General features: G+C 38.1%; 2 protein-coding genes across 3 annotated transcripts in view; one reads left to right on the top strand and one right to left on the bottom strand.

Annotated features, from left to right (window-relative positions):
- The window catches only part of LOC127627755 (dymeclin-like), a 162,573-nt gene extending 156,757 nt beyond the window's left edge, over positions 1 to 5,816 (top strand). The window contains exon 17 of the mRNA XM_052104290.1: positions 5,483 to 5,816. Coding sequence (XP_051960250.1) covers positions 5,483 to 5,602 — 120 coding nt within the window. The 3' untranslated portion in view covers positions 5,603 to 5,816. The remainder of the gene's footprint in view (positions 1 to 5,482) is intronic.
- Positions 5,817 to 13,385: 7,569 nt separating this feature from the next.
- ctif (CBP80/20-dependent translation initiation factor) overlaps positions 13,386 to 22,500 on the bottom strand; it is a 79,912-nt gene continuing 70,797 nt past the window's right edge. For both annotated transcript variants that reach the window (XM_052104296.1, XM_052104297.1), the window contains 2 exons: positions 16,155 to 16,208; positions 13,386 to 14,419 (listed from right to left, as the gene is read on the bottom strand). In XM_052104296.1, the coding sequence (XP_051960256.1) occupies positions 14,204 to 14,419; positions 16,155 to 16,208 (270 nt within the window). In that variant the 3' untranslated portion in view covers positions 13,386 to 14,203. The remainder of the gene's footprint in view (positions 14,420 to 16,154; positions 16,209 to 22,500) is intronic.

Genomic DNA, 22,500 nt, shown 5'->3' with positions numbered 1-22,500 from the left:
TTAAGTGCATATAAAAGTACTAAAATATGAACAGACAACTAAATCCCATATTGAAGACAGAGATACCGCATTGCGCTTGGAGTCATTTCTTCTGGAGGCGAACAACATCATAGTTGCTGTCACCGATGTGCATAGCAGGGGTCAAACTGTCAGCCTAACAATAGAGTTCATGTTGCCTAGCAACAAGGGCACACTCCCAGGATAGTGTTCGCTTAGCAACAAAGACATCAGGTGATACCGCCTGCTGCTCATGAACTGACACCTAAACCACATACTGACACACACAGAGGGAGGAGTGCGTATAGACAGACAAACAGAAAGACAGACAGACAGACAGACAGACAGACAGAGTGTGAGAGAGAGACAGACAGGCAAACAGAAACAAATTACAGAATGACAGACAGTATGATAGAACAAATGATAGACAGATAGAGAGACAGATAGAATGAAAGACAGACAGACAGACAGAACAATAAAACAAATGACAGACAGACAAAAAGAACGAACGAAAGGACAAACAACAGAGACAGACAGACAGTAAGAACGATCAAACAACAGACAGACAGACAACCATACAGAAAGAAAGAAAGAAAGAAAAAGAAAAACTATAGAACAATTGACAGACAGAAAAAAAGAATGACAGACCAACAGACAGACAGAAAGAACAACAGAAAGAATGATAGAACAAACAACAGACAGACAGAAAGAACGATAGAACAAACAACAGACAGACAGACAGAAAGAACAATAGAACAACAGACAGACAGAAAGAACGATAGAATAAACAACAGACAGACAGAAAGAATAATAGAACAACAGACAGACAGAAAGAACGATAGAACAAACAACAGACAGACAGACAGAAAGAATAATAGAACAACAGACAGACAGAAAGAATGATAGAACAAACAACAGACAGACAGACAGAAAGAATAATAGAACAACAGACAGACAGAAAGAATGATAGAACAAACAACAGACAGACAGAAAGAATAATAGAACAACAGACAGACAGAAAGAACGATAGAACAAACAACAGACAGAAAGACAGAAAGAATAATAGAACAACAGACAGACAGAAAGAATGATAGAACAAACAACAGACAGACAGAAAGAACGATAGAACAAACAACAGACAGACAGACAGAAAGAATAATAGAACAACAGACAGACAGATTGATAGAACAACAGACAGACAGAAAGACAGAACGACAGACAGAAAGATAGAACGACAGACAGACAGAAAGACAGACAGAAAGAATGATAGAACGACAGACAGACAGAACGAATGATAGAACGACAGAAAGAATGATAGAACGACAGACAGACAGAATGATAGAACGACAGACAGAATGATAGAACAACAGACAGACAGAAAGAATGATAGAACAACAGACAGACAGACAGAATGATAGAACGACAGACAGACAGAATGATAGAACAACAGACAGACAGAATGATAGAACAGACAGAAAAAATGAAAGAACGACAGACAGACAGAATGAAAGAACGACAGACAGACAGAAAGAATGATAGAATGACAGACAGACAGAATGATAGAACAACAGACAGACAGAATGATAGAACAACAGACAGTCAGAAAGAATGATAGAACAACAGACAGACAGAACGATAGAACAACAGACAGACAGACAGAATGATAGAACGACAGACAGAAAGAATGATAGAACAACAGACAGAAAAAATGAAAGAACGACTGACACAGAATGAAAGAACGACAGACAGAGACAGAATGATAGAACGACAGACAGACAGAAAGAATGATAGAACGACAGACAGACAGAAAGACAGACAGAAAGAATGATAGAACGACAGACAGACAGAACGAATGATAGAACGACAGATAGAATGATAGAACGACAGACAGACAATGATAGAATGACAGACGGAATGATAGAACGACAGACAGACAGAAAGAATGATAGAACAACAGACAGACAGACAGAATGATAGAACGACAGACAGAATGATAGAACAACAGACAGACAGAATGATAGAACAGACAGAAAAAATTAAAGAACGACAGACAGACAGACAGAATGAAAGAACGACAGACAGACAGAAAGAATGATAGAACGACAGACAGACAGAATGATAGAACAACAGACAGACAGAATGATAGAACGACAGACAGTCAGAAAGAATGATAGAACAACAGACAGACAGAACGATAGAACAACAGACAGACAGACAGAATGATAGAACGACAGACAGAAAGAATGATAGAACAACAGACAGAAAAAATGAAAGAACGACTGAAACAGAATGAAAGAACGACAGACAGACAGACAGAATGATAGAACGACAGACAGACAGAAAGAATGATAGAACGACAGACAGACAGAATGATAGAACAACAGACAGACAGAATGATAGAACAACAGACAGACAGACAGAATGATAGAACAACAGACAGACAGACAGAAAGAACAATAGAACAACAGACAGACAGAAAGAACGATAGAATAAACAACAGACAGACAGAAAGAATAATAGAACAACAGACAGACAGAAAGAACGATAGAACAAACAACAGACAGACAGACAGAAAGAATAATAGAACAACAGACAGACAGAAAGAACGATAGAACAAACAACAGACAGACAGACAGAAAGAATAATAGAACAACAGACAGACAGATTGATAGAACAACAGACAGACAGAAAGACAGAACGACAGACAGAAAGATAGAACGACAGACAGACAGAAAGACAGACAGAAAGAATGATAGAACGACAGACAGACAGAACGAATGATAGAACGACAGACAGACAGAATGATAGAACGACAGACAGACTGATAGAACGACAGACAGACAGAATGATAGAATGACAGACAAAATGATAGAACGACAGACAGACAGAAAGAATGATAGAACAACAGACAGACAGACAGACAGAATGATAGAACGACAGACAGAAAGAATGATAGAACAACAGACAGACAGAATGATAGAACAGACAGAAAAAATGAAAGAACGACAGACAGACAGAATGAAAGAACGACAGACAGAAAGAATGATAGAACGACAGACAGACAGAATGATAGAACAACAGACAGACAGAATGATAGAACGACAGACAGTCAGAAAGAATGATCGAACAACAGACAGACAGAACGATAGAACAACAGACAGACAGACAGAATGATAGAACGACAGACAGAAATAATGATAGAACAACAGACAGAAAAAATGAAAGAACGACTGACACAGAATGAAAGAACGACAGACAGACAGACAGAATGATAGAACGACAGACAGACAGAAAGAATGATAGAACGACAGACAGACAGAATGATAGAACAACAGACAGACAGACAGAATGATAGAACGACAGACAGAAAGAATGATAGAACAACAGACAGACAGAATGACAGAACAACAGACAGATAAAATGAAAGAACGACAGACAGACAGAATGAAAGAACGACAGACAGACAGAAAGAATGATAGAACGACAGACAGACAGAATGATAGAACGACAGACAGAAAGAATGATAGAACGACAGACAGACAGACAAGAATGATAGAACGACAGACAGATTGACAGAACGACAGACAGACAGAAAGAATAATAGAATGAAAGACAGAAAGAATAATAGAACAACAGACAGACAGAATGATAGAATGACAGACAGACAGACAGAATGATAGAACGACAGACAGAATAATAGAATGACAGACAGAAAGAACGACAGAACGACAGACAGACAGAAAGAACGATAGAACAACAGACAGACAGAACGATAGAACGACAGACAGACAGAAAGAACGATAGAACGACAGACAGACAGAAAGAACGATAGAACAACAGACAGACAGAAAGAATGATAGAACAACAGACAGACAGAAAGAACGATAGAACAACAGACAGGTTGAACTATCCCTTTAGAGGATTCTCTCTTCTTGGTCTTTCTATCCAGATATCACAGCGCTCAGATTCACTTATATAGTGAGCGCACTTTCATGCAAGTCTCTTCAGACAACAGAAAAAACCTCTTTGAGTTCCTCTCGGCTGACAAACGCCCTCCCGCCTCCTCTGCACTCCAACAGGCCGGGCTGTTAGTGTTGGCAGGCAGAACAAGGAGGATTAGGATGCAGATCGGAGGGGGCTCAAAAGAGAAGATGAAAGTAGGAAAAACAGAACGAGAGAGAGAGAGAGAGAGAGAGAGAATTCCATGCTCCAACAGCGACACATTATGTGACAGAAAAACAGCACCATTAAACAGTTCATTCAGGAAGTGAACAGGTCATGACATAATTTCCTTGCTGGCAGGGTCAGGATGTGGGCCGATGGCTGTACAGTTCCTTCAGAGAGAGAGCGAGAGAGAGAAATATAAATGACAGGCTGTAAAACAGAGCATATATGTGTCTCATTTCTCAACAAACCCCAAACTCTAAGTAACTAACTTTATCTAATGTTTAAGGTGTTTCATAAGATTAAAATTCAACGGTTCCCATAATTTTATATAGAAACAATTGCTATGAAGGGTTAGGAACCGAGATGATTTATATGACTTTCGGTTCCCTTTAACAGTTCAGAAAGTGCAATTTTCGACAAAACACAATACCAAAATACTCTGACAGTGTTTCCTGCAGTGCTATTCGGCGGCAGCGTTGCCTGATACTTGAATATACAGCGTAAAACACAGCGCATCCAGTGTGGTCCCATTCCCGAACAAAACTGAGCTGCATCTTTTGAATCCACAGTGTGAAACTTGTTGTGGGACCAGTGTAATGTGATTCCCAAACAGATGACTCTATGAACGATTCTTTTGAATCTACAGCATGAAACAAAGCATGTCCATTGAAGTCTGATTCCTGAACAAATGACTCTAAAAAACGTTTCTTTTGAATCTACAATGTTAATCACACAGCACCACCAGGGTAGTCCGATTCCCAAACGAATGACTCTTATGATCTGGTTCTTTTTAATGAATCAAAAACATTCAGCATAACCAGAGTTGTCCAATTCCCGAATGAATGACTCTTATGATCTGGTTCTTTTTAGTGAATCAAAAACATACAGCGTGACCAGGGTAGTCCGATTCCCATACGAATGACTCTTATGATCTGGATCTTTTTAGTGAATCAAAAACATACAGCGTGACCAGTGTTGCTGATTCCCAAACAAATGACTCTTTATGATCTGGTTCTCTTTAGTGAATCAAAAACATTCAGCGTGACCAGTGCTGACCGATTCCCGAAAAAATGACTCTTATGATCTGGTTCTTTTTAGTGACTCATAAACATACAGCGTGACCAGTGTTGCCCGATTCCTAAACGAATGACTCTTTATGATCATTCGATAATTCTGTTTGATAACAGAAAAAGTTACATTTGTAATATCAGCAACATCATCATCAGTGAATTTTTATAAGGGACAGAGACAAATCCTCTCCTCTTGATTTCTCCCTTTCAACAACACACTTTCTCTTCCTCTCTCTCTCTCTCTGCAGGTAGTGGCTGTCTCTCTCCCGCACAGCTGTCAGACTACAGTGTTTGAATGTGCCTGGCAGCTGCAGAAAGCACCCAGCTGTGTGTGTAGAAGTGTGTCTGCTGGGTGGCACAGCTCCTGACAAATGCTCCTTTGTCATCTTCAGACAATAGATACAATCGGCCGACACACTCACCCGGACATGGCAATTAATCACACTGCAGAGAGACATAACAGGAGAGGGAGGGAGAGAGAGAGAGAGGGAGAGAGAGAGGTTGTGCATGCAAGTGTTTTGGAAATAATTCTAATGTTGATGTTTGGGATGAAACAAAAGGGGTCACACCACCACTGGATGGAAAGAGCACATTGCAGTCACTGTTATATTGTGATATCATTGTGTCACCATGCATCTTTCACATATCAACAGAGAAAAATGCCAGGCATGCCATTCAGTATCTATAAAAATATGTGGATCTTTACATCATTAAAAAATTGAGAGGGAAAAAAATAGAGCAGAACAGGTCTTGATAGGACAATTGTTTTTACAATGATTCAAATTAAGATTATATATTTAATATCAGAGTGGCTGAATCAGTGGATGTTTGAGGCAAAAAATGGAGGTTACAGTGATCAACTGTACATTTTTGACAGGGTTAAAGGCAAAAATGTGAAGCTTATACTTTTATAAAAGTATTTACAAAAATCCTTCTGTTAAAACTTGTGTATTTTTTGAGCTGTAAAGTCACAGAAAAGTGACATTATTACAGGTTTTTTACATGCGAGTGTGCATGTGCATGAGCAGACCGGAAAACAAACGTCATTGGATAGAGCACAACAACAAGTCAACACAGAAGAAATAATTCAACATTTCTGGGAGTACAGTGGGAAAAGCACAAACACTATAAACTATGACTATTTATGTACACCAATGTAAAATATCGAAGGTCCCTCACATTATATACACAGTATATCCCTCCTACACCGGGGGAATCCCAGAGTTTTACATAAGCGGAAAGCCCCACTATTGCAGTTCAGTTCTGCTGCAGTTTGCGATGGAGTCACAAGTTTGAATTCAGGGCGTGCTGAGTGACTCCAGCCAGGTCTCCTAAGCAACCAAACTGGCCCGGTTGCTAGGGAGGGTAGAGTCACATGGGGTAACCGCCTCGTGGTGGTGATTAGTGGTTCTCGCTCTCAATGGGGCGTGTGGTGAGTTGTGTGTGGATCGTGGAGAGTAGCATGAGCCTCCACATGCTGGGAGTCGCTCCGGTGTCATGCACAACGAGTCACGTGATAAGATGCGCAGACTGATGGTCTCAGAAGCGGAGGCAACTGAGACTTGTCCTCCGCCACCCGGATTGAGGCGAGTAACCGCACCATCATGAGGACCTACTAAGTAGTGGGAATTGGGCATTCCAAATTGGGAGAAAAGGGGATGAAAAAAAAAGGAAACAAACACAGCAACAACTCTAGAATATTTGGAATTAAAGCGAATATATATATATATTTCTTTAAATTGCAGTCTTATAAGTAAAGCTAGACATTTCAACACACCAAAATTAATTGATCGACATTTCAATTTGTTAGCAGGGAAGAGAGAGCAAATCTAAGTCAAACTCTTCAAAACATTCAGATCAATGGGAAATAGAAAACGGCACACGCAACTTCAAGTTATAATCTTGGAAAAATGACAAGCACTCCATTTTTCAGAAGACATCTTTAATAAGCCCAAATCTACAGTTCGGTCAGCTGACAGGGTACCATATCTGCTATACATATCAATAAGATGCAAATGAAGATGATCTGCATTCAGTAGTGTAGTGGGTTGCAGCACTATAAAGGTCAAAGGGCACAGAGTGCCTGATGTTTAAATGGGGCGGAGCCTACAAAATAAATGCAAACCTGACAATGCTTGATCGCTGACGCTGAGAAGTAAAACTAGGCACAAATCAATAAAATCGCAAATAAAATATATATATATAAAAAAAAAAACAACTTAAAACATAATCATGTTTCAAAGACAAACACACTCTCAGAGATGATTCTGGAATGTACTACACCAATGTTGTCTATTACTTAACTAAATACAGGTGTATAAAATCACTCTTTCAGGGTGAATCTCTTGAAACCATCACCAGGATATATATATATATATAATTCCAGTTGGAGTCAGAAGTTTACATACACTTAGGTTGAAGTAATTAAATCAAATTTTTTTAACCATCCACATATTTCATATTAGCAAACTACAGTTTTGGGAAGTCGTTTAGGACATCTACTTTGTGCATAACATGAGTATTTTTCCAACAACTGTTTACAGACCGATTGTTTCACTTTTAATTGACTATAACCACAATTCCAGTGGGTCAGAAGTTTACATACACTAAGTGAACCATGCCTTTAAGCAGCTTGGAAAATTCCAGAAAATTATGTCAAGCATTTAGCCAATTAGCTTCTAATAGGCTAACTGGAGTCAAATGTGGATGTATTTTAAGGCCTACCTTCAAACTCAGTGCCTCTTTGCTTGACACCATGAGAAAATCTAAAGAAATCAGCAAAGACCTCAGAAAAACAATTGAGGATTTCCACAAATCTGGTTCATCCTTAGGTTGCCTGAAGGTACCACATTCATCAGTACGAACAATAATATGCGAGTATAAACACCGTGGGACCACGCAGACATCATACCGCTCAGGAAGGAGACGCATTCAGTCTCCTAGAGGTGAATGTGGTTTGGTGTGAAAAGTGCAAATCAATCCCAGAACAACAGTAAAGGACCTTGTGAAGATGCTGGAGGAAACAGGTGGACGAGTATCTAGATCCACAGCAAAACGAGTCCTATATTGACATAACCTGAAAGGCTGCTCAGCAAGGAAGTAGCCACTGCTCCAAAACCACCATAATAAAGCCAGACTACAGTTAACAAGTGCACATGGGGACAAAGATCTTACTTTTTGGAGGAATATACTCTGGTCTGATGAAACAAAAATTTAACAGGTTATCCATAATGACCATTGTTATGTTTGGAGGAAGGAGGAAGTAGAAAGCCTTTATTTTGGTCACACATTATACATACATTTTTGCATATATACAGTGAAATGCTTTTTTTCACATATCCCAGCTAAGCTAGGGTCAGCCATGATAAGGCGCCCCTGGAGCAGATGGGGTCAAGGGCCTTGCTCAAGGGCCCAACATTGGCATCTTGGGGCTTGAACCCCGACGTTCTGGTCAGTAAGCCAGAGCCCAACCGCTGAGCCCCCACTGCCCAACAAAAAGGGTGAGGATTGCAAGCCAAAGAACACCGTCCCAACCGTAAAGCACGAGGGTTGGCAGCATCATGTTGTGGGTGTGCTTTGCTACAAGAGGGAGTTATATTGAAGCAACATCTTAAGACATCAGCCAGGAATTTAAACTTGGTTGCAAATGGGTCTTCAAAATGGACAATGACCCGAAGTATACGTCCAAAGTTGCGGTAAAACAGCTTAAGGACAGCAAAGTCAAGGTATTGGAGCGGCATCACAAAGCCCTGACCTCAATCCAAAAAGCATGTGCGAGTAATGAGGCCTACAAACCTGACTCAGTTACTCCAGTTCTGTCTGGAGGAATGGGACAAAATTCCAGCAACTCATTGGGAGAAGCTTGTGGAAGGAAACCCAAAACATCTGACCCAAGTTAAACCATTTAAAGGCAATGCTACCAAATATTAACAAAGTGTATGTAAACTTCTGTCCCACTGGGAATGTGATGAAATAAATAATTCTCTCGTCTATTATTCGGACATTTCACATTCTTAAAATAAAGTACTGATCCAAACTGACCCAAAGACAGGGAATGTTTTCTACACTTAAATGTCAGGAATTGTGAAAATCTGAGTTTAAATGTTATTGGCTAATGTGTATGTAAACTTCTGCCTATTTTTGAACCATTCATTTTTTTTGCATTATGACAATTTCATGACACACATGCAGATTTAGTATTTGGTAATATTAGTTGTACTACCTTTAATTTATGCTGATTTAAATTAATCAAAAAATGTTTTTTATTTAAGTAATTGCCATAAAAATTGCACAAAAAGAAAACCTAATTAAACAGGCTTTCTTTATGCAAAATAAGATTTCTGGGGAAAATTTGGGGATGCAAATATTGCCCTGACATGTTTTCATGGGATTCACCCTTATTGCGTGCGTTTGCCTTTTCATTGAATTCTTGATGCAAGACAGAAATTATGGAACCCCAAACCTGCCAGCAAACGTGTTTCCTCGCCTAAATAACTAAAGCTGCAGGCCACCGACTATTCACGAAAAGTTCATAAACACTTCCTATTATCCCCCTCCATGTCTAAAATTCATATTCATATGCCGTTTACGAGATTACATGTAGCTTCTTAATATCTAAATGACTGGCTTGTGTAAAATCAATAATGCACACAGTTGTTAAAGCCAGAGAAATGGACACTTATTCGCTATATATCGTTAATAGATTTCACCACCATCCTCGGCAAACAAATTTGGTTAACGTAAATATTTTTTAAATAGAACGACTTGCAAAAACGACCACGCTAAATGGCCTATATACTCGATAGCCACTGATGTGTAATTTCATTTTCATTCATGCGTAATGTTTTATATTTGACGACATCTCTTATTTTCTATTTAGGAAGCTGAACGTTGCAGGGCAATAACAAAAAAATCATGTTCACTGCACAGGCCATTCAATCGCTAGTTTTCAAACTAAAACATCTTAAAAGCTCGCAGGGGTTTCGAAGGCCACTATGTTCTCCCAAAACTCGTTCAATAATTCATTCTAGCAAAAACTGCTCGACTAACATTCGAAATCCTCCACGTCAATTTTTACATACACGTTTGTCTTTTTCTGTTTTTTTGTTGTTATTTTAAAGCTTTCGCCTTCAGAGTGCAAAACGAAACGAATCCTGTGCAACAGATCTACAACTAAAAACACTGGGCCTCATTCATCGAGCAGAACGTATTTCCGTGTTAATCGTTTGTGAAACCGTTCTTACTTAAATAGTCACATTAAATGCGCATATTTACACAAGAATGGCTTTACGAATGATTTGCAATGAATTTAGTTTTGCTCACTATTTAACAAGCAGAACACATTTCTATGCAAATTGTCTATAAAACAGATTTTACGTAAATTACGTAAACAATTCACGCAATAGCGGTTTAACGAATAATTAAAATGAATTCTGCGCTTTCATTAAACACAAGCAAATTTTCTGTGTTAATAGTTTGTAAAACATGTTAAGTAATTCGTTGTATTTAATTCAACGCATCACTTATTGCAATAATGGTTTTATGAACGATTAACACCGAAATTAGTTCTAGTCATTCATTATTCATTATTGTTTTGGAAATTTGTTTTGCTCATTCATGAAAAGCAAGCAGAATTAATTTGTGCGAATCGTTCAAAAAAACATTATTGTGTAAATTGCTGTATTGAATTTAACCATTTAAAAAAATAAATTGTTTTACCTACAATTTATAAACAAAATTAGATTTGCTCATTTATTAAATAAGAGCGGAACGAATTTCTATACAAATTGTTTGTAACCAATTGTTGCGTTCAATTCAATGCAATAATTTGGGGAAAAAAGGTTTTATGAATGATTAACACCTAAATTTGTTCTATTCGTACACAAAACACAAACAGAATTAATTTCTGTGCAAAAAGTTTTAATTTAAGCAAGAATGGTTTCACGAACTATTAACATCGAAATTAGGTCTGTTCATTCAAGCAATGCAAGCAGAATTAATTTCTGTCATTCGGAAACTACTCTTGCGTAAATAGTCAAATTGAACACGTCACTTTACGCAAGAATGGTTTTACGAACTATAAACAATTAAATTAGTTTTGTTCATTTATGAAACACAAGCAGAACTAATTTCTATGCTAATTATTTGTAAAACGTACGCAAATTGTTGCATTCCATTGAATTCGTACAATATTTAACGCAATATTTTTGTGAAGTAAATTGTCGTAGTAAACATGCCAATGTACGCAAGAATGATTTTACAAACTATTAATGTCGAAATTAGGTCTGTTCATTCATGCAATGCAAGCAGAATTAATTTCTGTCCTTCAGAAACTATTCTTGCGTAAATAGTCAAATTGAACGTCACTTTACGCAAGAATGGTTTTATGAACTATAAACAATTAAATTAGTTTTGTTCATTTATGAAACACAAGCAGAACTAATTTCTATGCTAATTATTTGTAAAACGTACGCAAATTGTTGCATTCAATTGAATTCGTACAATATTTAACGCAATATTTTTGCGAAGTAAATTGTTGTAGTGAACATGCCAATGTTCGCAAGAATGATTTTACGAACTATAAACAATGAAATTAGTTTTGTTTATTTATGAAACACGAGCAGAATTAATATAAATGATTCATATTTGTAAAACGTACGCAAACCGTTGCGCTTTTGTTTTGTTTGCGAAATAAATTGTTGCATTGAACGAGCCACTTTACACAAGAATGGTTTTAAGAACTAATAACACTGAAATTAGCTCATTTATTAAGCGCAAGTGGAAAGAACTTCTGTGCAAATCGTTTTTTTAACCATTCTTGCATAAACTGTCACACTGAATTATATGCGTCAATTTACGAAAGAGTTCTTTTACAAACGTTTTCTCTCTGGTCGTGCTTAATGAGGCCTATTACACTTACATTTTCACGTTCATTGTAAAAAATGCAACTTCAAGAGAAAAAGAAAGAATAATAACAATAATGCATAATATTAAGACACTATAACACATTATAAACAAAGACGAGGGACCAGCAGTGGCCCGCGACGGAACAGGACATTTAAGAGATCTGACTGACATTTATGAAAAGAACCTGACCACTTCATGTTAAAGGTGTCCACACACACACACACTAGAGTAACAGTTGTGTGTGTGGGTGTGTAAGAAACCATCTGCCATGTGTGTGTGTCTGTGTGTGTTTGTACAACAATAGAAAGTCTTGCTCCAGAGGAGTCAGCGTGACCTCAGCTGCACACCCCTGTCGGGCGACGGCGTGCTCCTGTCACCCGTGGGGCGGAAGGGGGTGGGTGGATGGATAGAGCACAACCCCTAGAACAACAAGATCTCTTCTACACTGTGTGTAGACACAAACGTGAGTGTTCGTATACTGTCTGCGGTCTAAAATTAATCTCACGAAACCTGTCAAGATCATGTCTGGGTCACATTTCACCCCAAAAACTAAAGAACGAAGAAATTACATTTTGCATTAAGAAAATTAAGAAAAAAACCTGTTATAGGACCGTGAAGTGTTTTTGCATTGTGACATTATTACATTACAATAAAGTCAAATGTTCACCCCTAATTCTCATAATCATTATAATTGACTGCAAAAATATAAAATATAGCATTTTTTTAAAATTACAATAAAATGATTATATACACCGATCAGCCACAACATTAAAACCACCTGCCTAATATTGTGTAGGTCCCACTCGTGCCGCCAAAACAGCACCAACCCGCCATCTCAGGAGATCAGCAGTTACAGAAATACTCAAACCAGCCCATCTGGCACCAACAATCATGCCACGGCAACAATCATGCCACGGCAACAATCATGCCAAGGTTCAAATCACTGAGATCAAATGTTTTTCCCAATTCTGATGGTTGATGTGAACATTAAATGAAGCTCCTGACCCGTATCTGCCCTATTATATGCATTGCTGCCACATGATTGGCTGATTAGATAATCACATGGATGATTGTTGCCGTGGCATGATTGTTGTCGTGGCATGATTGTTGGTGCCAGATGGGCTGGTTTGAGTATTTCTGTAACTGCTGATCTCCTGAGATGGCGGGTTGGTGCTGTTTTGGCGGCACGAGGGGGACCTACACAATATTAGGCAGGTGGTTTTAATGTTGTGGCTGATCAGTGTATACGTGTATGTATATATATATATATGTATATATGTATTGTACTCATGCTAATTAATACAATTAAAATATTCCTTTGAAGTATTTTTTTTTAAGCCTAAAAAGTTATTTTCTAACAATGATAATATAACGAGAATTGCCACTGATGATAATAAAGATGACAAAAATGTCTGGATGTATTACAGTAAGGAGAATCTGGGGCAAAAACATTGACTTAATTGTCATGAAAATAATGTCACAATGAAAAGCCTTCTTATTTTATATGCAAAATAAATAAATGTGATCATTTTCTTTAGTTTCTGTGTTGAAAAATGACCCAGACATGTTTTCGTGAGATGCACCCGTAACCAAGATCATTCTCTTTGAATTTCTCTATTTGTTGACGTTTTGTCTGGAATACAGACGCACCTTAATATGACACACAGTGACTGTCTGCACACTGGCGTTTGTGTGTAATGACTGTCTGGTTTTGCATCTGTATGTCTGGGTTAGTTCATGAATATGCAAGTAGAAGTGAAAACATCTACATATTCATCTCAATCTGCATATTTTACCCTGTGACCATTGACCCCATGGTCACCCCCCATCCCATAATACCCTTCTCATCCATCCACTCACACTCCATGGTTCTCTCATCTTATGATAGCATAGCTGTGTGTTTGTATGTGCATGTGTGTTGTGATTTTACAGGATGGTTGTGTTGCAGTACAATTTATGGCCTTTAGTGGTGTTTTATTGTGTCTCTTGAAGAGTTTTGGGATGGTTGTATTGTCGTACGCAGTGGTCAGGGCCTCCAGTGGTTTTTTTGCGTTGCGCATGCGTCATGCGGTCAGTTTCTGGATGGTTCTGTTGTAGTACGCGGTGGTCAGCGCCTCGAGGGGGCTCCAGTGGTGCGCGTGGAGTTCGATAACCTCCATCAGCAGCGAACGGGTCAGCTGGGACTCTGACGGACACAACATCTTATCCCGAACGGCGGCCAGAAGTTCCGTCATCATCTCGGGAAGCTGCTCCTCCAACAGACGCCCGGTACTCTGGAGCTACGGGAAAAACGACAGGAAAATCAACGGTGACCGACAGAGACATCCAGATCCACAGGTGAAGATAGACCATGAAGACTATAAGTAAACCTTTCACAGATCGTTTCTTCGAATAGTGTAATCACTGACCCAGAGCTACTTTCAAAGCATTGCTCTTTTTGTTTGAGCATCTTGACCAGCCCGACAAAGCAACACGGACTCAACCAATGTCGTGAGTTTGGCGCAGGACTACAACGGAAGACGGAGGGAGTGGACAGGAAACCTGTTTAAAAACAGTCCTTCTTTATGCAATTTTATTTGGTGACACTTCTCTGCAAAAAATAATTTCATATTTACAGTACATGAAGCAAATGTGAAATATTAAAATTTAATAAATTATTTTAATATAAAATAATATATCATATAATATATAATATAAATTCATATCATATAATATATAATATAAAATATTATAATATAAAATAATATATCATATAATATATAATAATATAATATATAATATAAAATAATATAATATCATAAAATATAATATATAATATAAAATAATATAATATCATAAAATATAATATATAATATAAAATAATATAATATCATAAAATATATTATATAATATAAAATAATTTCATATCATATAATATTATAATATAACATAATATATAATATAATTTATAATATATCATATAATATATAATAATATAATATATAATATAAAATAATATAATAAAATATTATAATATAAAATAATATCATATAATATAAAATAATATATAACATAGAATAATATCATATAATATACATTTTAGTGGTTTAGTTGGCATTACTAACATAAAATCTAGGCTTAAACAACTTTAAAATATTGGACATTATTTTTAAATGTACAATAAAGGACAAATGTTCGGTCAAAATTGTCAGCCTTTCCCCCCTTTGGCCCGACGAAACCGAAAATGGCATTTCATGGAAAATGTCTCAGTGGCCAATTGGGGTGCATTACTACAAAAAATGGGCTTTATTTTTTTTAAATGGAAAACATTTCAAATTTTTTTCCTTTTTGTTCTGGAGAAATGTATGTGCTTAAATGTCATGAAAATAATGTAAAATAAATAAAAATTTAAATTAGAGATTAGAGAAATTATTATATTAAAGACTTTGTTTGAAGTAAACAATTTTTACATGTTATAATATAATATATATATATTTCTAAGTGATTCAGGTGGTATTACTACCATAACATCTAGGATTAAACAACTTTTAAATTGATATAAATCCTTTTGGCTATAATATAAGCACATTTTTACCCAACAAAGTGCCAGTAATCGACAGCATGCCACAGACGTGATCCAAACACTTACATCTGAAAATAACCCAGAATATTCCTTTAAAGACAAACGGAGAAACACAGATAGGGGCAGTAGGAGACACCAAGCGGTTTCTAGGAGGAAATAAGGGTGTTCAAAGGGAGACGGACACGCTTAGACTAAAAGGAAGGGTCGGAGGTCAACTCCGCAGGCGGGTCAGAGAAACAGATGCTAGTCTGAATGAGAGAGACACTGGATGGAGCCAGTCAGATGTCCAGACTAACTGTCTCGTAGTGAACTGGTTTGCGGGCAGATGTGATGTCTTATTCTCTCCGGGTGAGTCCACACAAAAGCTCTGATGGAGATGTATGTGTGTGTGTGTGTGTGTGTGTGTGTGTGTGTGTGCGCGTGTACACAGCCACTGTTTTATCCAACCTTACCTCCATAGAACAGCAGAGAACAGCATCCTCCTTAACCTCAGGTGACTCCAGCAGCTAACACACACAGAAAGAGAAACACATTACGTTAAGAGAGTCGTAAGCATGAGTCAGGAATACAAGACTACGACTACAGCGCTCAAGTCAAATAAAGTACTTTTATCATATTTGATGGTGCATTTTTGTCTTTCTGGAGCTTGACAGCCTCAGTCACTATTCACTTTCCATGACATTATTTTAAAATTCCACGGAAATGACATTTTTGTTTCATTTGGAACCACGCGAGTTTGAGAATTTTTGGCAGAACTATACCTTTATATCTACAGTTTCTTTCATTATTCTGTCCATATCACACTTCAGCTTTTAGAAGGTCATTGCTGGTAATCTGGACGTGTATATGTACACATCAGTACAATAATCATTCTCTTAACTTCCTCTTTCACTGTTGTTTAAAAGCCACTAGTCGACAGACACAAGATAAACCAAAATCAGCAACAGTTGTTACGGATGAAGAATTGCTCAGCTTCACCATAATACTGAACTGAAACTACAGGATCACACACACACACGCACACACACACACACACACACACACACACACACACACACACACACACACACACACACACACACTCTCTCACACACACACTCTCTCTCACACACACAAAGATCAAAGATCCCCCATTTAGCCTTAACAGACTGTAGGGGCAAGTGTTAGCGAGCACACTTATGTATGTACACGAGGGGGTGGGTGGCCAGCACCACGCCCGACCGCCTTTGTCTCCCCAGTGGCGATGTTTACACACCGCACCAGGTACACATTTTAGGCTGAGTCGACCTAGGGGAGGCCCGGGACCGGTTCAGATAATCGGTCGCCAGGTTCGTAGCGCAGCACGCTAACCGCTACACTACCGCTCCCCTCTACTGCTCACACACGCATGCACGCACACACGCACGCACGCGCACACACACTCACACTATACTGCAACAAATGAGCCTGAAGAAAGCTTGTTCTGTAAAAACAAGCACTCTTTTAGCACTTGGACTTCTAGAAAGTAAAGTTTATTTAATATGTCTAACAATGTATGTACATGCATCACAGGAGATCCATGTCATATTTGTCCACAGTTTCATTTCCAGCACATCTCAAATTTTGTACAAGCTTCTAAAAGGACACAAAAGTATAATTCAGAAGTCTAATTAATTATTCATGAGACTCGTGATTGTTATGAAAGTATACAATAAGATTTGATGAGAAACAAACTGAAATCTATTGTGTTATTTAGTGAAAAAATTCACCGAACGTTGATCTCCCGTGTGCGTTCATGATAGGACACGAGAGCAACGGTTCATGCTGCCTCCTCACGACATTGGGGCGTTCAAGAGAAAAACGTTTTTTTTTTTTTTTTTATCCAAAAACAGGTCCAACACAGCGATAGTGACAACAGAACACAACTGCACACAAAACAGAGAACAGAACTCACTAAACATGTCTGAAGAGTTTGTAGTTGAAGAATTTATGCATTTCTATGCCCAGCCTTATTTATTTTTCTGCGTTTTGGACCGGTGCCAGTTCACAGTGGATAAAGTTACCCGCAGAAAACAAAAAGTTACAAAAACTCTGATTAACATAGTTTCGTCAGGTTTGGACACGGTGTGTAGCCTCCTCTTTATTTATTTTTGATTTCAGAGTAAAAAAGGTTGGGCATAGAAATGCATCAATTCTTCAACTACAAACTCTTCAGACATGTTTAGTAAGTTCTGTTCTCTGTTTTGTGTGCAGTTGTGTTCTGTTGTCACTATCGCTGTGTTGGACCTGTTTTTAGATAAACAAAACGATTTTCGCTTGAACGCCCCAATATCGTGAGGGGTTGTGTGAACTGCTGCTCTCCTGTCCTATCATACCTTTATTTTTCTTTGTCTCATACTTCATCTCAAAGATACTCTTCACTTACATGTTTGTCCACTCGGTTAACAAGTACACGAACATTTGAAATGACTGTCAGAGGCAAGAGCGGTTTCACTCTTTGTTTAGATTTTCGTAGTATTAAACATGTAATAATTGCATTTCATTTTTTAAATATTGAAAGTCTGGGTCTGAGACAATCATATCTATGCATAAAAGGCTTTTGAAAATGTTATTCTTCAAATAACAAACGTTTAAATCGGTTGGTTTTAATAAAAATCAACATCTGGGACGTGGAAATGCCCAAAGAAACACCAAAAACGGGCAAACAGTGACAAACATTTTTAAAATAAAATGAATAATAATAATCATAATTAAATAGTTATAATAATTATGTAAATACTTCTACATTTTTACCTAAACTTTTAATGTTGATTAGAAGATTAAACTTCATGGGCATTGAACCTCCCCATAAGCATTACATAAGCATTTACAGTATTAATACACAGTTGCAACACTGCAAACATTGAGCTATATTCTACTTCTGTGGTCTGGTTTACCATATGTTAAACCTGCTTTTCCCGTTCAAGACATTGTCATTTGACTATATGATTACGTAAGGATTTTCTTTTAGCCTTGGCCAACAGGTTTGTGAAATCCAGAGTCGCTGATTAACATCCAGACACACATGAACTGTGTCCACATTATGACAACTCAGTGATGCTTCATTCATAAATCATCGTGTTGTGTCAACATGCCAAAACAAATCCTCATTCGCCATTTTATTTTAAGATATTCCTCCTCTGAATGATCTAAAAGAGGACGGAGATGCACGTTCATCATTAATGCCGAAGCTGCTTTATAATGTCAAGGTTGCATGTGCGTTTTCTATACGGCAGGTTAAATGTGTTTCAGGTCAAAGCTAAGTCTCAGTATGTGGCTGAAGAGATCGACAGAGATGGCTAGCAGAGCTCTGGGCGGGAAAAGCAGTCGGGCAGTGACACAAACAGCCCTTTGTTAGTCAGGGGGCCTGCAGGGGTCTGCGCAGACCGTGCTGATCAAAGCAGACATGAGCCGGTCTGGACACTGTCTCAGCAAACAGCCGACAGCACAAAACCACGATCCCCGTTCAAACAGACTCGCTCCCGAAATATACTTCACTAACGAGTAACCATAACAAACACAACCTACAACATAAGAGCGGATTTTGCTCCTGAAGTCTCCTTACAATGTTACTCAAGGTTTCATGCAACCAAATCGTTTTTTTATTTAGTTTAGTTTAATTTAGTCAATTTAAACGCTCTCCTCGACCCATAGAATTAAACAGCCATTTTTTCTATTGTGCCTTCAGGGTCATTCTGTGTAAACTCAACCAGAGGTCACTTATATAAACTGTGTATTACTGGTGAAAGACATGCATAAATGATGATAAAAGCCCAAATATTAAATGCAATGAATCAATATTTCCTGCGTAATCACTATTTTATTTGAGGAGAGTCAAAATGACAATTTTCCACTTTGATTTTGGAGCAAAACTACAGGTCAAAAAAATAACCTTAGAAAGGTGTCAGCGTCATGATTTTATTTTCACACAGAGATAGGTCGTTATATTACTAAAATCAGTTGACTTCAGCACCCCTGGTTGTATTATATCCCAATGGTGTGAGTCCAAACATGGGAAAAACACTGTTTTTGTGTTGTTTTTCCAAAGTTGGAGTGTCTTTAACTCCACAAGTAATAAAGATATCTTAATATCCATTTAGATTCTGATTAAAAACAAACTTTCCTTTTTGCATCTTCATTTTTAAGGCCCTATATGATTAAATCACAGAGATATGGGGCTCTTAATTCGGCTCGGCACCATTTGCAATGGTCAAAAAGCAAATGTGGGTCACATGGTATGAAGGTAGTTTTTCTTGTCCAACAAAACAAAGATCTGAAGTACAAAGAATGTTGAAACTAGAAATGTACTTCAGAAATATACATCAGCAGAACTTTGGAATGCATCATTGGGGGTAAAACGAAAATAAGCCAGGGTAAATTCTTAAATATAAAAAATAGCCCTTTAAAGGGATAGTTCACATTCTCTCGTCATTTACTCACTCTTATGCCATCCCAGATGTATGACTTTCTTTCTTCTGCTGAACACAAATGAAGATTTTTAGAAGAATATCTCAGCTCTGTTGGTCCATACAATGCAAGTGAATGGTGACCAGAACTTTCAAGCTTAAAAAGCATATAAAAGCAGCATAAAAGTAATCCATAAGACTCCAGTGGTTTAATCCATGCCTTCAGAAGTGATATGATAGGTGTGCGTGAGAAACTAATCAATATTTAATTCCTATTTTTGACTAAATATCTTAAACATCTCATGGATATCGCCACCTACTGGGCAGGGAGGAGAATTTATACTAAAAAAAGCATTAAAAATACTGATCCATTTCTCACCCACACCTATCATATCACTTCTGAAGGCATGGATTAAACCACTGGAGTCTTATGGATTACTTTTATGCTGCTTTTATATGCTTTTTAAGCTTGAAAGTTCTGGTCACCATTCACTTGCTTTGTACGGACCAACAGAGCTGAGATATTCTTCTAAAAATCTTCAATTTGTGTTCAGCAGAAGAAAGAAAGTCACACATCTGGGATGGCAAGTGGGTGAGGAAATGATGACAGAATTTTCATTTTTGGGTGAACCATCCCTTTAAGACTTCTAGATGTAATTGACCTCTTTATTGATTAGCTAACCACTCTTTACATGCGAAATGAGCAACAACAACAACTTGCTCAATACTGCATATGTGTTGATATATATAGTGGGCGGTCATGTGCTGATGAGCTAATGATTATGATGTCATCACTATGATGATTTCTGCGGTTTAGTTTCAATAAGCGGTCTGGGAAAACTGGCTTTGAGTAAAGTGAATGCTGGAGTGTTTATTTACGGTAGATTATCATATTAATCTTATTTCAAAAAAAGAAAATTGCCGTTTTCAATTATATGACCAATTCAACTTTCAGACGCATTACGACACCACGAGTGAAGTAGTGATTCTTCACCGGAGGTTAAATAGAGAAGTGACTCATGTTTGCTAGCAGACACGTCTACCAACACGAGCGAACCTCAATTAACATGATCTTAACCAGACGCAACGCAGCGCTCGCCTGGAGGACACGACGACAATCTATCTAATCGTCAAAATATCTGACGTGGTTTAAATAAGTCAGAACTACAAAAATGTACATGACTTTTCCAAGACCTCCAGGATTTGATTCATTTCAATGAGTGGAAATCACAATTAAAAAATTCCCCTGATATTTCCAGGTTTTCCATGACAGTGGGAACCCTGTTCTTAATGTATAATAATCACAAGGCTTGTAGGGCCCCTTATACACCACTCTATACGTAAAAATACAATGTCCACAATAACCGTTCCGGAGACATGTTTCTCAGCATCTCTGATAAGATACTGCAGGTCTAAACTCATGACCCGCGGCATTTGATGGAGTGCACATGTATATTAGTGTGTGGAGGCTTTCTAGTCCTGATGGTCTCGTGTAATTACTGATGAAGTCTCTGTATGCTGGTCTCCAGGGTAACCACTAGAGTCACATATCTCATGAAGCCATCCCCAGAGAACAGGACCAGGACTGCTGGCTCACATTACAGCACACTAACCCTCATGGAAACAAAGACCCCGTTTACACCTGGTATTACGATGCGTTTCGGGTGATTCAATCACAAGTGTTCAGCGCTAAATACAGGTGGAAACAAGGTCCAATCGGATCGGATCACTAAAGCCACAAATGGAGGTAGTCAAATACGCATTCAACCACAATGCATTTGTGTTCACCCTAGAGCTCTCGTCTGATTAACCACTAAAGCCAAGCAGGGTTGAGCCTGGCCAGTACCTGGATGGGAGACCTCGAGGGGAAAACTGCGGTTGCTGCTGGAAGTGGTATTAGGGAGGCCAGCAGACTGTGTGTGTCCTTATGCCCCAGTATAGTGACAGGGACACTCTCTTTCGGATGAGACGTTAAACCAACGTCCTGACTCTCTGTGGTCATTTAAAATCCCAGGGCACTGCCGGCATTGGCCCTTCTCAATCATGACCTCCAAATACTGTAATCCCCATCCCTGAATTGGCTACATCACTCTCCTCTCCTCGGTGTGGTGAGTGTACTGGTGCATTATGGCTGCCGTCGCGTCATCCAGGTGGATGTTGCACACTGATGGTGGTCACTCTGTCATTGTATATTTATTTCTTTGATCTGTAAAACACTTTGGATCAACTTCTGTTGATTTTAAATGTGCTCTATACATAAAAGGTTGACTTTCTTTGTCTTTTATGCAGTTTATTATCTTGTAGTAACACACAAAAATAGTAACTGATGTATGTCGTCATGAAATAAGAGACCAGCCACTCAAAATCCGATCAC

The sequence above is a fragment of the Xyrauchen texanus genome, chromosome 34 (assembly GCF_025860055.1).
Source record: "Xyrauchen texanus isolate HMW12.3.18 chromosome 34, RBS_HiC_50CHRs, whole genome shotgun sequence".
Lineage (NCBI taxonomy): Eukaryota > Metazoa > Chordata > Actinopteri > Cypriniformes > Catostomidae > Xyrauchen > Xyrauchen texanus.
The sequence above is the reverse complement of the archived record's forward strand: the minus strand, read 5'-3'. Positions and strand labels throughout refer to the sequence as shown.